Raw genomic sequence first — 18,415 nt, forward strand, 5'->3', positions numbered from 1 at the left:
CCTTCTAGACCCATGTGTGTAACAGACCCTGCAGAACACAAAGGGTGCCCATCCTCATGCTGTGACCTTTCACCAGATGAAGAAAACTTTCTTCAAGGACAGGGTCTGTGACTTCAGACCCCTAGAGGTTAAGTCAGAGTAGAGAAGTTCCCTGAGGAGTCTGGCAAACCGTGGTCTTCCTGGTAATATGGATATCAACAGCTAAGCATTTCTCAGTGCTTGTGTCAGTGTGACCTAAGGAAAGGGTTGTAAGGATGGTTTTCATCAGGGTACTTTGGTGCTATGGTGTCCTCAGCACCTCAGCTCTGAAGGTTCACTGCCATCATGAACACAGGCACCTGGAACTGAACTTGCAACCTGAGGACTCAAAATGCTATTTCATGTATCTCCTTAGGTGTTTTTAGGTATCTCAGGGAAATGTTTACAAAGGTTCACTTTGGCCTAGGGAGGATGATCCCCCCTGGTTGCTCTATGGGCAGTGGAGGGGAGTAGGAACACCCTGCAGTTCAGTCCAACCCACCTGTGCCATGTCCATGCCCCAGCACACTCGTGTGGCCGCACACATGCTCTGTGCCTTTCCAGTATCTGTCATGGGGTGCCACAGCTGTCAGCTCCACCAAGTCACAGCTGCCCTTTGGAAATCCCTGCAAAGATTATTTTTGGCAATGGTCTGAGAATCCAGAAATTGCTTCTGGAAGGACAGTTTAGGGACTATTAAAGATGCTTTGGAGGAAAGTCAAGGGAGGCACGCTTTGCTCAAACCTGGCATGCCCAGCAGCCCATCTCCCTCATCAATGACTTAGGCTTCTTCAGAAATGAAGGATACCATAGCTGATCTCTGTCCACCACTTCGCACTTCAGCTCAGCAACAACACAGGATTGCAACAGACAGTCCTTCTTATTCATCTCTATTTTCCCATATGAGCTCTGCAGACCAATCAGAAACAGTTCACCAAACAAAGTTAAGCAATATCACAAAGAACTTTAAGAAATTACTCCTTATCACTCCTCCTGAGGATAGGCTCAGTGGTCAAGGCCACAGTGAAATCTTCCTTTTCTTGTAAAAGTTAACTGAAGTTAGTTATTAAAGTGCTGCCAGTATTTAGGGAGGTTCTGAAGAGGAGCACGAGATACCTGCACTACCTGTGAAAATTTCAGGGATATCTTTATCCAAAAAATCTTGGTCTAGTTTCTTCTGAAGAGCTTCCTGGAAGATTTACCAGGTACAACTTTAAATTGTCATTTTAGGTATGGGATATGTGAAGTAATGCTTGTAAATGAAAGTGCTTCTAGTCATGTGTTTCATTTTGTGTAAAATGTAGAAGTTTCCTTTGTGGAATTTCTTTGAATTTTTCAGATGTTTATATTGTGAAGAAGTTCAATTTGTGAGGGGGTATACACAGATTGAAAAGTGGGATGGACCATGTTAATATTTAATTATTCAATTAAAATTACATATTTTTGTGTACTTCTTAGTCAATATTTAGGATGAATCAATAAAGGGAAAAAAAGTATCCCTTTGTTAATCCTCTCAACAAAATGGCACACGTGAAAATAATGCATTTCCAAAATTTCATAGGGCTGAGGGATTAGCAGTGGAGCTGGAGTTTTTTACATATGAGAGATTGCAATGGTGTTAATTGCTGGCCATGAGAACAGGATCAGAGGCTATATGGAATAAAACTGAACCAGGATGTTGTCTCTGGTTTTCAGTTCAGATCTAGTCTTGGTCAATAGTGACTGAAAGTTGTAACCACTCAATAGCTGTGCAGTGTAAGCTTGGTCTGTGCTGGTGTTCCTCGTGAGTGGGTGGACACATTATAGAAGTCATCAGAAGAATTGGTCTTGTCCCCTAAGGAGCCCAAGGCGCTCTAGAGAGGCAGTGTGGGGGTCCTGGAGTACAGACCCATACACTTCTATTTTTATGGCTTATGAACTCTTCGAAGGGTACAAATAGTGCCTCTCGTGCCTTACAGTGTAATGAGCAATACTATTCCACGGGACTTTCAGCAATATTCCTCTTTGTGACATGAAGTATAAAAGGCAGACACACCGACTAGGAAACAGAGCAATTTTAAAACCTTTAATAGATAAAACAACTTCTTGCAAGTCTAAGTAACCATGATTTATCAGGGAATGAAATGAATTAACTAATTTTTTCATTGAAATTTTATCAGCCTCAGTTTTGGAGCTCTGATCCCAAAAGAGGGAGGGAGAGTAGTGTAAAATTACAGATCAGAGTATGATTTTAACTGGCTTTGGATCTGTGTTTTGAATAAGCTTAGATTTTGAGCATTTGCCTGCTAGAATAATTACCTGCCGTTTTTTTGGAAAATATTACAGATCTAATTTTTATGTTAAAACAGAGAGTAAAAATGTTTAACTCATTACCAAAATAGTGATTCCTTTGTGAAAGAATAGTATGTCAACAAAACATCTAAGAGGTTCGTTGACATTGTTTGGACTTCTACACACATCTATGAATTTCCACAGAATGAACAACAAGGAAACAAAAATGAAATCACTTCAAATAGGTCAATAATAAGCTCTGAGCTGTAGCAAAGTCTCAAGATGGGATTCACATTTTAATACCAAAATTGTCATGGATTTAAAGCTTTCATCTGTTTGTAACTATGCAAACAGCTTTGTGCCACATTAAAATCTGTACTGTGATATCTCCAAATGTTGAGTACTCACAATTTCTGAATTAGAAATGCATGTCGGGTATTTCAGCAAGAGTCAGGTGATAGACCTGGGCAAGGAACTAGTGCTGGTCAGGCATCTGTCAAGAGACCACCAGCCAGAACCAAGGCAACAAGGAGCATTTTCATTAGGGGAGAGACAATAAGGAGAAAACCCCTATTATCAGTGTCCCAAAAGACTACTTGCTTCCTGCAGTACATCCTCATCTCTGAGTCAAAAGAAAATAGAATAGGATAGAACAGATTAGTTCCAGTTGGAAGGATCCTACAATGATTGTCTAGTCCAACTGTGGCTATGAAGAGCAAGTTCCACAACTTCTGTCTGGGCATAGTACTATATTAAATATTTAATGGTGGCTTCAAGTGAGAGAAATGTTAATAGATACTACAGTTTTTAGGTGAATTTAATGTGAGAAGAATGTGTGGCATAATGAGAAATGTAACAGCACCATAAGCAGCACAATAATGGCATCAATTAATTGCTGCAAAGTACCTAGTGGTGTTGACGGAAGTGAATGATGAGCAGATTCATTCTCATGTGTAATGAGGGCTCCAGGGGTCATTTCTGGAGTGACCCAGGACAGTTTCTCTCCAGCACAAACATGCAAATGTGAGTTGGGACAAGGCAATAAATAGTATTCAGGTAAGACATTGCAACAACTGTTTGTGAACATGAAGCAGAGGAAAAGCAGTCCAGATGTAGAAAAAAATAACAAGCAGCAATATCATGCTTTTTTGGTACTGAGCCTGATCCCCTTGTCACACAGATCCAAGACAATGTATTCAGCCTTGTCTCTGAATCCAAGAGAGGATGGCTGAGCCCTGCCTGGGCTCTGCCTTTCCACCTATGTGGGGGTTACAGTGAGCTCCCAGCCCTCCCAGCAGTGCCACAAAGAGAAACTGCTTGGGATCTGCTTGTTTGTTCTTTAGGAAATTAATCTTCTTTGAGGGAGGAAGTTTTTGGTTGTACACGACTGACTCAGAGATAAAGTAACTCAAAAACCATCTTGTCTACTTTTTGGCTGCATCTTTAGAAAGAAATACTTCATGCTCCAGTGAAACGGTGCTCTGCAGTGGGAGGAGGAGCAGGGCAGGAGATCACCTTGGCAAAGTGAAGCGGGTGTCTCAACCATCCCTCTTTTGATCTTCAAAGGTGGTAACGCTCAGTTTGGAGCTCACTCAGCTATGCTATGGCTACTCGCCCCACAGTACATAAAGAGCTAACCCTGTTCTTCATTTCAGGTTTTTAAGTGCCTGGGGCAGAGAGGAGCACACACAAGTCACCATCCTTAGCCTGACATTTCAGCAGAAATGGTTGAACCTGTGGGTAACCATTATGTTATAGCCAGACCCGTGTACTCAGAGAATGCATTCAATGAAGAGCATGAGAAATTGCACAGATACCATAAAACCTTTTGGGATCACCTGAAACTCTATTTTAGGTAAGGAGATACTTTTTTTTTTTTAATAGATCTAAGAAACAGTCCTGACTGCTCTTGGACGGCATGAACTCCATCTTGACAATGCACACCTCCCATTCCAACATAGCAAGTGAAAATTCGTTAACTAAATTCAATGTCAGATTTTTCTAATGGATTTTGACTGCTGTTACCCTTAGAAGTCTTCCTACAGTTGTATCTAAGGTAGCTTCTCTATTTCTGGGTCCCTGGCAGCACAGACTCTAGGAAGACCTTACTGCACCCTTTCAGTACTTAAAGGGGTCTTATAAGAAAGACATACTCAGGCTTTTTACCATGGCCTGTTGCAGCAGGACAAGGGACGATGGTTTTAAACTAAAAGAGGGTAGATTTGGACTGGATAGAAGGAAGAAATTTTTTATGATGAGGGTGGTGAGGCATTGGCACATGTTGCCCAGAGAGGTGGTGGATGCCCTGTCCCTGGAAATGTTCAAGGTCAGAGAAATGTTTAAGGCTCTGAGAAACCTGACCCAATGGATGGCATCCCTGCTTCCTGGGGTGGGGGGTCGGATTAGATGGCCATAGAGGTTCCTTTCCAACCCAAGCTGTTCTATGAGAATTTGGGTTGGACAGAACCTCCAAAGGCCACTGGATATACCTTGAAGCACAGATGGTAGTGCAGGTTGATCAGGGCTGTGTCTGAGTGAGATTTTGATTTCTGGCAGCCAGAACCTGAATCCTTCCCCTTTCCTCGCCTCTCTGAAACAGGCTGTGATTCACTGACAAAATTTTGTCCCCTTGTGCCTTTGCAGCTGCTCCCCACAAAGGGTCAAAAAAATTGCTTTGAATTTGTTTCCAGTCATTTCCTGGCTGCCAGCGTATCGCTTCAGGGAGTGGGTCCTGAGTGACATCGTCTCTGGCATCAACACAGGGCTCGTGGCTGTGCTGCAAGGTACCTTTGGGAACTATGTGTCCTGACACAGCCTGCTAAGCCAGGTGCCAAGGCACTGCTGGCTTCAGCCTCCAGCACACACATCACCTTCCCTGGTCTTTACAGGTCTGGCCTTTGCTTTGCTGGTGAATGTCCCCCCCAGTTATGGACTCTATGCAGCATTTTTCCCTGTCCTGGTCTATTTTATCTTCGGCACATCGAGACATATCTCAGTGGGTAAGTTCAGGCACACCACTTACCCTCATCACTGATGAAGAAGTACATGTTGCCCCTTCAGATCTTCTAACAAGTGCCTTGTGCTGCTCAGGTCCCTTCCCCGTCCTGAGCCTCATGGTGGGAGGAGTCGTCACCAGGCTGGTCCCTGATGACAGCATTGGAAATGGAAATTCCACAAATATCTCAGCAATAAATGATAAGAGGGTGATGGTGGCTGCATCTGTAACCTTCCTTTCTGGGATTGTTCAGGTTGGTGAATGTACGTGTGAGTGTACCTGTGTGAACAGATGGATGGTGGCCTGACCTTCCTCTCTGGTTTCTGCTGTTGTAGTCACCAAAGTAATCCTCTTCCACTTTCCATGTAACCGACCCTGGCTCACTGATTAGGAGACATCTGTTCCCTCCAGTGACCAGGCACTCACATGTGCTGTGAAATCCTTGGTTTTGCACAGGCCTGAGCCCACAGCCCACACAGCTGCAACCTCCACCTACAGAATAAAGCAATCTGCTGGATAGGAAAAAAGTAGCTGTGAAAATAATGTGAATGATGCAGATGCACCAAGGGGAGTAAACGCTCTGCCTTGCAGTGGTAAAATATTTGGATTTGTTTTTTAAAAAAACCCAATTTATTCTTACTCCCTAATAACAAATTCCTACAGTTCCTCCCTTCCTAACATACTAATATATTTGTGCTTCGTGAAACACTTGTATCATATGAAAATATATGAACTGAAAACAAGGATGTATATTTTAGCTATGAAATAAAAAGAATGGGTTTTAGTTAAAGCAATTACTCTTTAGTTAAAGCAATTACTCTGACTAGCATTATGCCCTCTGTTGCTAAATCTCAATTTTTATTGCAAGTCTCGTGACAGTACATTCCTTAATCTCTGGATGCATGGGATTAGGTGAAAATCTTTGCTTCCATTTAATATGATTGTCTTTCTTTCAAAGATTGCTTAAAACTGCAAATGAATCCCACTGACCTATGGTCATTTTGTGTTTCAGTTGCTTCTGGGAATTTTCCAGTTTGGATTCATCGTGATTTATCTATCACAATCATTAATCAGTGGTTTCACAACTGCTGCAGCTATCCATGTTTTGGTATCTCAACTGAAATTCATGTTTCAGCTACCTGTCCCCGGATTTAATAAACCATTTGGCATCATCTATGTAAGTGCCACATGTTCATTATTTGCTAATGCTATTGATGTACCTGCGATGCATTTCTGACTGTGTATCACAAGGCAATAATAACAGAACTCAGCACAAAAACTGCAAGGCAGGAGGAAAAACGAGAGAAAAACAAGACAGATATGTTATTAGTATTTGACCAAATTTTAAATTTATTACGAAGCACCAAGTTACACCCCATTGGGCTAATCAGAAAATAGTAGCTATTTTGTGCTGACATATTTCAATTAAGCATTCGACTCTGCCTTAAGGATTTAATTATTCATTTTTGCTAGACTGATATTATACATACTTAATTTGCATATGACTCTGGGAGTGCTGTTGGATGAGAAGGGAGAAGAAGGACAGGAAGGAAGGAGTGGAGAGAGGCACCTGCCCAGCAATGCCATTGCTCACATATCCTATCACAGATATGCCTGTTGTTCCAACCATCCCTCAGGGGAAAATCAGGAGAAGAGGGTCACAAGTTAGCAGAAAGGGTCTGTTGCAGACGTTTCCATCATTTGGCAGATGCAGAAACATTCATGGGGGCTTGCAGTCCACATCATGCCACAGGGAATAAATCCCAACTAGCACAATCCTTAGAGCCATTCAGATACAGGTTCTTCTGGAAGGGATAGTGCTACTGTGCCAGGGCCCAACTGTTTCTAAAGCACCACATGTTTCTTCCTGGTTCTGCAGACTCTGGAGAGCATTTTCAGCCAGATCACAGAAACAAACGTTGCTGACCTTGTCACATCCCTGGTTGTCTTGCTTATCGTGTTTGTAGTAAAAGAAATGAACGATCGATACAAGGAAAAGTTACCAACTCCCATCCCGATCGAGCTCCTCGTGGTGAGTCACTTCCTTTGATTTTGCAATTGCTCCATATTATGACATGGGAAGCAGAGTTTTAACTATTTCTTCTCTGGTTATCCATTAAATGATGTGTTATCATTTTACATATAAGAAAAATTTACAGCATTCAGGAGCTATTGTGAAATGTTTTACCTCCACTTAACTGTTCTTAACTGAACATATCTGTGGTGTGAATTTTTTTCCTTGGACAAATACGGCTCTGACACCAGCCAACTGCATTCTCACTGCTGAGGCCCCTCTGCACCACACCTGCAAGCAACCACTGAAGTCCTGGACATCCATGGCCATGCACAAAATTATTTTGCCCTCCAGCAGCAGAAGGTTTTGCCCACTCTGAGCAGCAGAGGGGTGACGGAAGCCTCACAGGGGCAGTAAGCTCCTAAAATCCTGGACGATGTTATACAGACTCAAGTAGCACTTGTTTTCCCCCAGAGTCATTACAGCATGTTGTTAGAACATACCTGGTTTACTGAGTGGAATGATCTCTGTTGTTAGTAAGATATTCTGTTATAATGTGTAATTTATGAATGTAAACCCATACCTGTAAGGTCATTCAGGAATGACATCTGAACAGCAAAGGGGTGTGAAAACTTGGGGCATAATTCTGCCACTAGTGATAAGGCTGGAGAGTGTGTGGATAAGGCTGGAGAAGGAAGGTAATGGTATTTAATAGATTCTTCACACTCTTGCTTGAATGTGCCTAATGGAGGTGTGGTTTATTATCTTTCAGACAGTCTTAGCAGCACTGGTTTCCCATTTTGTCAACTTTGAAGAAAAATTTAATGTAGCTGTTGTTGGAAAACTAGAGGAAGGGTAAGTGGCTTACCTACAGTTCACCACTGGAGCAAAATATTCTCTCCAGTTCGGCAGTGTTAAATGAGTTCAGCTATGTTTCTGATTAAAATTATCTGCTTCATCTTCTTTCAGTGGGTAAATAAACATTTTTCTCTCAATGATATGGTACATTTTCAATACACAAAAGTTACTCACTAGAGCACATCTCCTACTCATCAAGGAATACACTGAGACATGAAATAATTGTGTCCTTCACTTTCTGAGACAGCTGTTGAGCAGGAGGTTGATGTTTGTCCTTTTTACTGAACTACTCACCCCTGAACTCCTCCATTTCCCTCACAATACATGCACAGTTCAGCAGCCACCACCAGCCCTGGAAAGCCACCAGGACCCTGCACAATTCTCCTGCCTGATCCCATGACTGGCCACTGGCATATCCTCCAGAGGTCTCAACGTCTGCCCCTCCAGGACTATATCCACATAAAGATTATTTATCCACATATAGAGTATATATCTATATATAGACTTCAGCCGGCTATGCCAGAATTTTGGCATAAAGAATCAGGAGACACATGTTAAGGTAAAAATAGGGAGGAAGACATTTACTAGGACAGCAGAGTGAGTCTGGGGTGGTCCCTGTAGCCCCAGGGGTGCTAGTAGGTAGAGTTTGCAGAGGAACATCTATTTCTGCTCAAGTCTTCTTTCTTCAGATTTCGGTTCACTGAAAGAAAAGGGGAAAAAAAAGTCCAGAGAGGAATTCTCCCTAGGATCTGCAGAAGACCCTTAGGCGTCTCCTTAATGAATAGAGTTTTTTGTCTCTCAGGTTTCAAACGCCTGTTGCACCTGATGTAGGCATCCTCCAGAACTGCATTGGTGACGGCATTTCCATCGCAATTGTTGGGTTTGCAGTAGCCTTCTCCGTGGCTAAAGTGTATTCCATCAAGCATGACTACCCCTTAGATGGCAACCAGGTAGGTAAATAACGCAGAGATCAACATATTGCATTTATTAATGGGAGAGAAGTCATTTTAGGAAAGCTTTGCTTTGTGAATAACTGTCATGAACCAGCTTTTAAGAAAAATCTCTTTTTATTTTTATTTCAGGAACTAATTGCTTTTGGGCTGGGTAATATAGTTGGTGGATCATTCAAGGGATTTGCCTCCAGCACTGCTCTGTCAAGATCAGGTGTGCAGGAGAGCACAGGAGGCAAAACACAGGTATAGAAGACAACAGGTCATGATGGCATTTAATGAAAGACAGCTCTTTTTTTCCTCGCTAACCATAATGCCTGTGGGCACCTATTCATTGTGAAATTGTTCTCTCATGCAGATTGCTGGTATTATCTCATCTGTCATTGTTTTGGTTGTGATCTTGGCCACTGGGTTTCTCCTGGCACCATTACAGAAGGTATTCACTGGTTTCATCTAATGCTTCCTCCTGCTTCCCAGAGACAGGGCTGCTCTAGGAGTCATTGTGAGTTTTCACAGACTTCAGCGGGAGCCAAATAGGGTTTGAAAAGCTTGGTTCTTCTTCCCATATTATGCCAGAAAGGACCACTACCTCTGGTCACTCAAAGGAAGTATAAGTACCCAAACACCAAAAAACCACAGCTGCATAAGTGGGATTTACAACCTCAAGTCAGACACCTGCACTGCACCACGGCTGGGGATTTTCCAGTAGCAGTGATAAACTGGGAGCAGCTCCCTGGCCTTTCAGCTGCACTTTGGCCCTATTTGTATGATCTTTTAACTCCTAATATTCAACATTTTCTTTGATTGCTTAAACATGGAGCATGTGTTTTGGTCTTTTTAACAGTCAGTCCTTGCATCCTTGGCTCTTGGCAACTTGAAAGGAATGCTCATGCAGTTCAAGGAAGTAGGCATCCTATGGAGAAAGGACAAGTATGACTGTGTAAGTTGAGTTTCACAAGCATCAGAGGTTAAGTGCTCTGAAAAAGTAATCTATTATACAAATTTTCTTTTTTTTTTAATCCTTGTTTTACTTCACTGAAGTACAATAGTGGCATGCCTTTTTTACTGGTATACCACTTGCTTATGTTTTCCATCTTGTCCCACTTATTTTTATTTTTGAGTCAATTCTCACTCTTAACTTCATTTTCATCCAATTCCTCAAAATTTATTAAAATAGTGAATTATATAAAGTCAAATAGAGAAGACAGTTACAGAAAATGCTTAAATAACAGAAAATATCCAAATAGCTACTGCATTGACTAAGCATTCAGGGACACTTTCTCACAATTACACAATGTGTTATATGGAAGATACACAGCAAAAAACAAATGACAACTGGGACTTGAAGAGTTTACTCCAAATGGTAAAGCTCATGGCTAGAGGGCATGACTGGTTATCTCTAACACTCAGAAAATTTAGGCTCACAAATGGTGCCAGGCCTCAGTTTTCCCAGATATCCAACAGTTATTTGTCCCATGAGAATGCTTTGAGCCCTGTGGCTAAAAGTTATTCAGTATTATCTAGTCATTTATCGATCATGTACATTCACAGCACCTATATTTGAGTATTTACAACTCTCAGCTTTACCAGAATTCTGATTTACTTCTAATCTTGCATTTCTGATGGATTTTTATTGAGCACTTAGTGAACCACCTATCCCATTTCGAGCCTTTATTGTCTAGAAATTGCTATCCCTAGAAACACTCCCTGGTGCTGGAGTGGTGACTCTGGCCCTGTTTCACAAGAAAAAAAACCTCGCCAAAAGCAGATGGAGATCCTGGACCAGACCTGAGATCTGTTTCTGCTTCCACCCTGAGCTCGTGACCCAGGTTCTTGACATGCTCATAATGTCACCATCCACTGGCTCATTACAGGTTATATGGGTGGTGACTTTCTTATCTGCTGTCTTTCTTGGCCTGGACATTGGACTAGCAACAGCTGTGGCATTCCAGCTGCTGACGGTGGTGATCCGCTCCCAGATGTGAGTACTTGTTGAATGCAATGATATCCCAGGGCCTCCTGTTATAGGTTGTCTCCCTCTGTACAGAGAAGGGCAACAGCCCCATCCGTGCCTTGGTCTGTCCAGCAACTGTGTACGGAAAAGTTTAGAGGTGTAAATCTTTGGATGTGGGTCTTGCTTCACTCTGCCACCCCAGTTGAGATGGTTTTATTTGATCCTTCCCATCCTCCAAGTTTCGATGTGGGACACCAACAACTGTGTGTATGTTTGTTCACAGTCCAAGCTGCACTGTTTTGGCCAATGTTGGGAGAAGTAACATCTACAGAAACAGGAAGGATTACACTGATGTAAGAAATGTCTCGTTTCTTTTATCATCGGCTTCACATGTGCTTCTACAGCAAACATTGCTACTGACGCTTCTCCTTCGTTTTACAGATCTATGAGCCAGAGGGGGTGAAGATTTTCAGATGCTCCTCTCCAATCTTCTTCGCTAATATTGAATTCTTCAGAGAGAAACTCATCACTGCTGTAAGTGTCTGGGGCTGTCCTGAACATATGAATTGCTTGACACATTAAGGTGAATATGGTTTCCCAATAATTACTATATATGCAGTCAGTCCACAGTTCAAGGGTGAATTTTCATTAATTATTCAGATATTGTTGCCACTACTGTAATATAATATGTATGCACACACCTCTGAGAACAGCCTGACTCATGCTGAACTTACAACATAGCAATGTTTATACCAGATTTATACTTATAACAGTACATATTATGAGAAGAAAGTAGTGCAAACATAGATAATATAAAGGGAAATTATTTGATTTGATTTGATTTGATTTGATTTGATTTTGTTTTGTTTTGGTTTTATTTTATTAGCACTTACATTATTTACACACATTGTAAAGAATGTATTGTCTTGGGACACATATTGTCCCAAGAACGTAACCACAATAGTCAGAAGAATGCCAGATGGAATCATTCTATCAAAGAGTTCTTAATGTCTTTCATAACAAACTGGTGAATGCAGCCAGTCTTTCCATAAACAGCACAGAGATCCAGGATTCCCGAGCCCTCACCGTGTGAATGAATGCCCGAACACAACTTGGCACCATACCCTCCCCTTCCCACTGCTCTTAGTGGGGAGTTGATAAGCAGTGACTACCCCAAGAACTGATAATGAGCAGTTCATTCTTCACATGAGGGACTGAAACTGGCAGAGGAATGAGGGAATCTGATGCATTTGGTTCTCCATGTGCTTGGCTTTCACCTCAGAAGAGCCTGAAGGTTTTTTTTCTGTGAGTGCAGATGTTCACACCACTGTTTCTCTACAAATACAGGTACTTATAATACCTTTCTCCTCTACGCACTAGATGGATGAGGCAGAAGATGTGCAGGAATTTAGTATTTTAGCCTAATTTTATTATTAGCCTAATTTACCTGCCATCTAATTTTGTTAAAACCAGCTCAGAGGTTCAAGAAACATATGCAGCCGACATGACAAAATCTGGCTTTCTTCTTCAGGAAAAACAGTGAGTGAATGACCCTCTCTGCAGTCAGGCGGCACAAAGCAGATACAACCCATGAGCTCTCTGATCTTGATCACCTGGGTGGCCATCACATGATGCAGATGAATAGGACATGCCAGCACTGTGCCAGCCTGCTGGAATTACTGGCCTGTGCTAAGCACTGTCACTGCTATAACGCTGTCCATGTTGGTCTCCTAAAGCAGTACAGATAGCCCTGCCTCATTTGTAGCCATTCCTGTAGCCATCCTTCCAACCAAGAAAGAGCCCTTGTTTGAATTCGTGAAAAGTGGTAGACAACATCAAATTCAAACTGTGGTCGTCGTGACTGTAAAGAAAAACCACATGAGATGCTTTGTCTTTCCCCCGGTGTCACAGAGGTATTTCTTGTTTTAATTATTCAAAGTTCTGGTTTTGCAGGTTGGCTTCAACCCACTGAGAGTCCTGAGGAAACGCAATAAAGCTCTGAGGAAGATTAGGAAGATGCTGAAGAAAGGAGAGCTGCGAGTGACACCAGTATGTAAGGCAACCCCCCAGGGTGGGGAGGGAGTTAAGCAACCAAGGTCCCTGGCTTTACATGGCAGAGAAGGCCCTCATAGCCTCCCTTCTTAATTAGATACACTGTTCCCCAAGTTGCCACTTCATGACACAAACACATTTAAAAAACAAGATTTTAAATGGCTCTCACTGTTAGAGACCTACAGATTTACCATGGGCAGAGCTTGTACGTGTCCACTGGAGCTTTGTCTGGCAACAAATAGCAGGCTCAGATCCCACAGAGGTGAATATCATTCTGCATTAATGGTGGGATAAAGAGGGTTTTCTCCCAGCTCAAATCCTGCATGCCTTTTATTGACTTGTTCCAAAATTACTGTATTAAAGTGTATCAGACAACAGACTTCAGGAATAAAAAGCCATCATTAAGTGATTATGATGGTGATTAAATAATTTCCATACTTCTCCAGACAAGGGAGAGACAGAACTTTCCAGGTGGGTCCTGCTCCATCTCATAGGAAGAGCAGTTTTGCATTGCCACTACTCTTGCCCTAGCGTAGGAAGTACCACTACCCTGGCTGGGTCTTACAGAAGAGAACTAACTATGACACTTCTATGTCAACACAGAAAGGCTTGATTTGCATGGCTAACCCTATGTATGAGTCAGATGAAGAATTAGACAACAACAAGATAGAGGAGCTGGACCAGCCCACCATCATGACAGACTTGCCCATTCGGATCAACTGGAGCACTGACCTCGCCCCTGGCATCACTGTACCCCAGGTCAACATCCACAGCATCATTCTGGATTTCTCATCAGTGTCCTTCCTCGATTTTTCTGCCATGACAGTCCTCCGAAAGGTAATCACAATTTGCAAGACAAACAGTGATCATATGAAAGAAAAACTTACAGATGCAGTTACACTTGAGGGATACACATGAGGGAAGGAATGGTGCCCAGAGGGACCTAGACAGGAGTGGGCCCATCTGAACTTCATGAAGTGCAAGGTGCTGCACGCGGATCAGGGCAATCCCCAGTATCAATACAGGCTGGGGAATAAATGGATTGAGAGCAGTTCTGCAGAGGAGGAGACGGGGATACTGGTGGATGAAAAATTGACCCATGCAATGTGCACTCACAGACAAGAAAGCCAATCATATCCTGGGCTGCATAAAAAGAAGTATGACCAGCAGGTCAAAAGAGGTGATTCTTCCCCACTCTCGCAAGAGATTCTACTCCACTCTCATGAGACCTCACCCAGGGTACTGTGTCCAGCTCTGGGGTCCCTAGCACAGGAAGGACATGGGCATCTTAGAACAGGTCCAGATGAGAGCCAAAAAAAGGATCAGAGGGATGGAGCATCTCTCCTATGAGGAAAGGCTGAGAGAGTTGTTCAGCCTAGAAAAGAGAAGGCTATGAGGAGATCTCCATATGGCCTTTCCATACATAAAAGGAGCTTATAAAAAGGCATGGAGAGGGACTTCTTACAGGGATATACAGTGACAGGACAAGATGCAGTGGCATTAAACTGAAGGAGGGCAGGTCTAGATTAGAAGAAATCTTTTGCTGTAAGGATGGTGAAATACTGGTTGCCCAGAGAAGCTGTGGATGCTCCATCCCTGAAAGTGTTCAGTGGTGAGCTGGATGACACTCTGAGTAACCTGCTCCAGTGTAAAGTGTCCCTGTCCACGGCAGGGTTTGGAAGCAGATGATCTCTCAGGTCCCTTCCAACCAAAATATGATTCTATTCTGTGTTTCTAGTCTGCTTCTTAAAGGCATTGCTATATGGACTGGAAGGCGAGTGGCAAACTTTGAGTTTATGTGAATTTGAATGGACATTTTCTATAGAAAATGTTTAGGAAATTGTTTAAATAATCAATATAAATTGTCTTGGAAATAAAGTGTTGGCTGTGGTACCCTTTCTTCACCTGCTAAGATTTTGGGAAGCTTTACAGAAACATAGATATGAAATATGGCTTTAAACACCCAGCTGGAGTTGGAACATTGGAGTTCCATTTCTGCTCCTGCTGTTGCTTCCCCAGATGACATTGAACAAAGCAAAAGGCACAACATTTTCAAACAGTAGCAGCTACAGTTAACTGTCAGAGACACACAGGGTGTGTAAATCTATTTCCATAGGAACTAAAGACCCACTGTAACAGTGGGAACTGTGGTTCTGCTCAAGTTTCCAGTTATAAAAATCTCCCCAGAAGATTGTGAAGTAATTTTTTTTAGTTTCATCATGTGCCATGTAGATACAATAAAGCCATACAACCTACGAAATATCACCTACTTCTCTGTGAGCTTAACATTTTCAATTCTGCCCCTTTTCAAAAGGCTTGGCTGTCCCTGTCTGCAGTCATGTGAAGAGACTGTCCTGCCTCTATGTGGAATAGAGTGTGAGTCTAGAGCCACTTACCATCATAGGTCTTAAATATCTTAGAGTGGTCGGTGTACTGGCTGTGGCTAATCACTATAATGGTAATCAGCAAACCCAGCAGTATCTAAATGGTGCCTCCTTCTGGTTTAACAGACTTTGAAAGAATTTGTCCGGCTCAACATTGATGTTTACATTGCTGGGGCACATGGTGAGTACTTGCCTTTGTGTTGGCATCTCCACAGATGCCTTATCCCCTTGCCTCCCCTGTTGATCATTGAGTATGGCTGTGGAGGATCACCCAGTTTTACCTTTGAGTCTTGGATAGCAAAGAGGTCCTGCTGGGTGGAGATGTTGTCCCTTCCATGCTGTCCCCAAAAGGCTGGGACCGTGTGTGATGGCTCCTTTTACCTATGGCCACTGCTGTGCTGTACAGCTCTGGGCTGCAGGACCCACTATCATCCACCCTGGGCATTAAATAAGAAAAGGGGCTCAAATTCCCTCCTGCCTGGCACAGAGCAGGGAACTACTGATAGGCATTTATGTTCCATCCTCTTGACATCTGTAAAGAGGAAGTCATCTGCTCTAATAAATAAAACAGTGCATTATACCAGCAACTCCCATGTTCACTCAGTGGGCATGCTCAGGATACACAATTTCTTCCTTAAGGCCTCCAGGTCTCTTTGTGCTTTGATTTTGTTCCCTCACAGAGGGCCTTCTGGACAAACTGGAGAGAAGCGCATTTTTTGATGAAGAGATTAAACCATCCATGTTTTTCCTGACCATTCATGATGCAGTTTTACACATTTTGCTGAAGAAGGACATAGCCAGCTCCCCCAAATTAAAGCTTTCTGAGGTAACACTACAGTCTTCATCTTTCATTACTTTATTGCCTTTCCAGTATTGTCACGCTCCCAAAGTCCCCTGCACAGCTATAGCTGTGTGTGCTACACTGTCTCTATTTTCAAAAAAGATAGTCATTAAAACTCAGCTGGTCTCCAATCAAATTGAAGAGCAAGAGTGGCCCCTGCTTCAGGTGCATGGAAAACTAGTGAAAGGAGTGAATAATTCCCACTGGCAGCTGGCCTGGCTGTGGACTCCAGTTGAAGTCATCTCCTTGGGAAGAACACAGTGTGGGTGAAATTCCAGCCCCTCCACCAGCAGTTCTCTGTGGTCACCCATCTGGCAGAGGCTGCCCCATTTGCTGCAGTGGCTCTTGAAAGGCAGACTTTATGCTGCTTGCATGGAGGCTTTCCAGCCCTGTCCAGCCTCAAAAGGAGTGCTAAAGCAGTGTGGATAAATAAGTACTGCCAGATATGGTGATGGCCCTTCTGGAGTGTTCTTAAATCAAGAGCAAGAGAGGATCCTGCATACAATAAGTGTGTTTAAATGTAAAAGACCCAGAATGCTGCTCACGTGGAAACTGTCTAATCCCGCTTAGCTAAACTGGTCCAGATCTTGGCACTGACCCAGAGATGTGGTGGGGATCATAAAAGGCTGACAAGTGAGAGCTTCCTTCCTTCTATGTCAACTTCCCAGGCATGTTCCAGAGATTTGAAAAGCAAAACCTTCTTTAATGTGAAAGAGGAGAAACAGAAAAAGAGAAGTAATCAATTTCCTAACCCCCAACTTGTTGTGCTCTTTGCAGGAGAAGGGTAGAAGCAATGACAATGTCATCATCCCCAGGAACAGACAGCGCAGCTCGGAGTGCACAGTAAGGCTCTGGCTATGGCCCTCCAGCCCTAGAAAAAGCAGCCCAGAGAGCTGCTCCTGGGAATGCCTAGGGCAGATAACAAAAGCATTTTCATCCCTGAGCTCTTGTGTCAGCCCAGGGCAGAAAGCATCCAGAGAGCTTATTGATGGGATTTGACTTAGGCAAAGCCTTATGAGAGTAAGAGGGGTGGGGCTCGGCTCATGAGCCTTGTGGTGTGCACTGAGCAGAGGGAAGGCAGGCAAAGACTGCCTCACCAGGCTGCCTCACCTGCTGTCCTCGCCTGTCCACCACAGCTCCTCCGTGATAAAGTCACTGGTACAATGCCCCTGTGGCAGAGAAGTCAACATTAGTCCAGTTTATCTAAATGTCTCAGGCAGAAGGGGAGTCTGGAGACAGAGATAAGAAAGGGACACATGCAGTCTTTTCACCACAGACTTAGAGAGTAGGGTGGTATCCAGCACAGGGCAACCCTTTAAGGAGAAAATGTCAGACCCCAGTCTGTTTTAGAGGATCAAATACTTACACATCATTTACCAGATGACACCTACCCTTACTGTTCCTTACAGAATGTTGATTTTTTTTTTTTTAATTCCTTACAGATTCCAACAGAAACAAAATTTTAGACTTAACTTTCTGAGTATAATATCCTCCAGCAACACATCACAGATGAATGTGGATGCTGTGATAAGCATGAAGACAGAAGGATACTTTTAAGTACCTTAAGAAGGATTTACTACGTATAGTTATGTTCCAGGTTTTGGAATGGGCTTGTTAGTTTTAATGTGTCTCTGTATATATAAATGTATTTATGTATATATATGGAGGCTAAAATCACACAGATTTTCTTATTTCATACCACAGTTTGTAGACAACCTGTACAGTTACTTGAGAATCTATAAATATTTGAAATCTTGTATTGTATAACACAGAATTATAGTTAGGACTGATATTTTATCTTCAGAATGTATATAACTTGTATAAAGTTTTCTTGGTGCTTTGTAAGATATTTAGTAGATTGAGTTATTAAACTTGCTCTCAGCTTACTACCACAAGCATGAACAGAGTGTACCTAGTGACTAATGTGTTTAATTATGAAGACACAGGATTTTCAGATCAAAACATGATTCATTGATTTGGATTGGGCTTGTGTAAAGTGCACAAGGTAGGACACATTTATAGTGAACCATTGTATATACATATATAGTGAACCACCACCATTTCAGTGACTGTATGGC

The 18,415-nt window shown here is 42.6% G+C and overlaps 1 protein-coding gene across 1 annotated transcript; it reads left to right on the plus strand.

Moving 5' to 3' along the window:
- Nucleotides 1-1,116: 1,116 nt before the first annotated feature.
- Nucleotides 1,117-18,120, plus strand: SLC26A3 (solute carrier family 26 member 3). Its single transcript, XM_048301574.1, has 22 exons — nucleotides 1,117-1,223; nucleotides 3,737-3,855; nucleotides 3,945-4,144; nucleotides 4,933-5,072; nucleotides 5,178-5,288; nucleotides 5,380-5,537; nucleotides 6,297-6,461; nucleotides 7,164-7,316; nucleotides 8,071-8,153; nucleotides 8,959-9,106; nucleotides 9,239-9,352; nucleotides 9,465-9,542; nucleotides 9,951-10,046; nucleotides 10,981-11,087; nucleotides 11,344-11,413; nucleotides 11,502-11,594; nucleotides 13,014-13,109; nucleotides 13,716-13,949; nucleotides 15,623-15,677; nucleotides 16,177-16,322; nucleotides 17,115-17,180; nucleotides 17,780-18,120. The coding sequence occupies exons 3-22, from the start codon at nucleotides 4,014-4,016 to the stop codon at nucleotides 17,801-17,803; spliced, it is 2,268 nt and encodes a 755-aa protein (XP_048157531.1). The 5' UTR covers nucleotides 1,117-1,223; nucleotides 3,737-3,855; nucleotides 3,945-4,013; the 3' UTR covers nucleotides 17,804-18,120.
- The last annotated feature ends 295 nt before the right edge of the window (nucleotides 18,121-18,415 follow it).

Source organism: Corvus hawaiiensis, chromosome 4 (genome assembly GCF_020740725.1).
Source record: "Corvus hawaiiensis isolate bCorHaw1 chromosome 4, bCorHaw1.pri.cur, whole genome shotgun sequence".
Classification (NCBI taxonomy): Eukaryota; Metazoa; Chordata; class Aves; order Passeriformes; family Corvidae; genus Corvus; species Corvus hawaiiensis.

What these genes read in the sequence shown, in the direction of transcription:
- SLC26A3 (XM_048301574.1), top strand. Translation starts at nt 4,014, where the DNA reads ATGGTTGAACCTGTGGGTAACCATTATGTTATAGCCAGACCCGTGTAC. An exon ending in GAGAGAAACTCATCACTGCT is followed by an intron (nt 11,595 to 13,013) that starts GTAAGTGTCTGG and finishes CTGGTTTTGCAG; the next exon opens with GTTGGCTTCAACCCACTGAG. An exon ending in GAGAGCTGCGAGTGACACCA is followed by an intron (nt 13,110 to 13,715) that starts GTATGTAAGGCA and finishes ATGTCAACACAG; the next exon opens with AAAGGCTTGATTTGCATGGC.